Here is a 220-nt window from a genome sequence, read left to right as displayed (position 1 = left end):
ATTCCCAGAGCATGGAGGAGGCCCAGGATACACCGACACCACCTTTCCACCGGCTGTGGCCACCTTCCTTGGCCCGTGTTGCCCATGTCCTAGGCGCAGCTCGGCAAAGGCTACGTGGCTCCCTCCGGGCCGGCGGGCTTTGGGGACACACGTTGCCACCGGGCCTCTCGGACGCCGACCACAGCCCCTGATTACCCCCCGGTATTTCATCGGGACACAG

The 220-nt window shown here is 65.5% G+C and overlaps 1 protein-coding gene across 1 annotated transcript in view; it reads right to left on the bottom strand.

Annotated features, from left to right (window-relative positions):
- The window catches only part of PIGH (phosphatidylinositol glycan anchor biosynthesis, class H), a 5,090-nt gene extending 4,880 nt beyond the window's left edge, over positions 1-210 (bottom strand). Inside the window, 1 exon segment of the mRNA XM_009709847.1 lies at positions 43-210. Coding sequence (XP_009708149.1) covers positions 43-210 — 168 coding nt within the window.
- Between the last annotated feature and the right edge of the window lie 10 nt (positions 211-220).

This window comes from Cariama cristata, unplaced genomic scaffold (assembly GCF_000690535.1).
Source record: "Cariama cristata isolate BGI_N322 unplaced genomic scaffold, ASM69053v1 scaffold12281, whole genome shotgun sequence".
NCBI classification, from domain to species: domain Eukaryota; kingdom Metazoa; phylum Chordata; class Aves; order Cariamiformes; family Cariamidae; genus Cariama; species Cariama cristata.
Note: the sequence above shows the minus strand (reverse complement) of the source record. Positions and strands in the feature narration are given on the sequence as shown.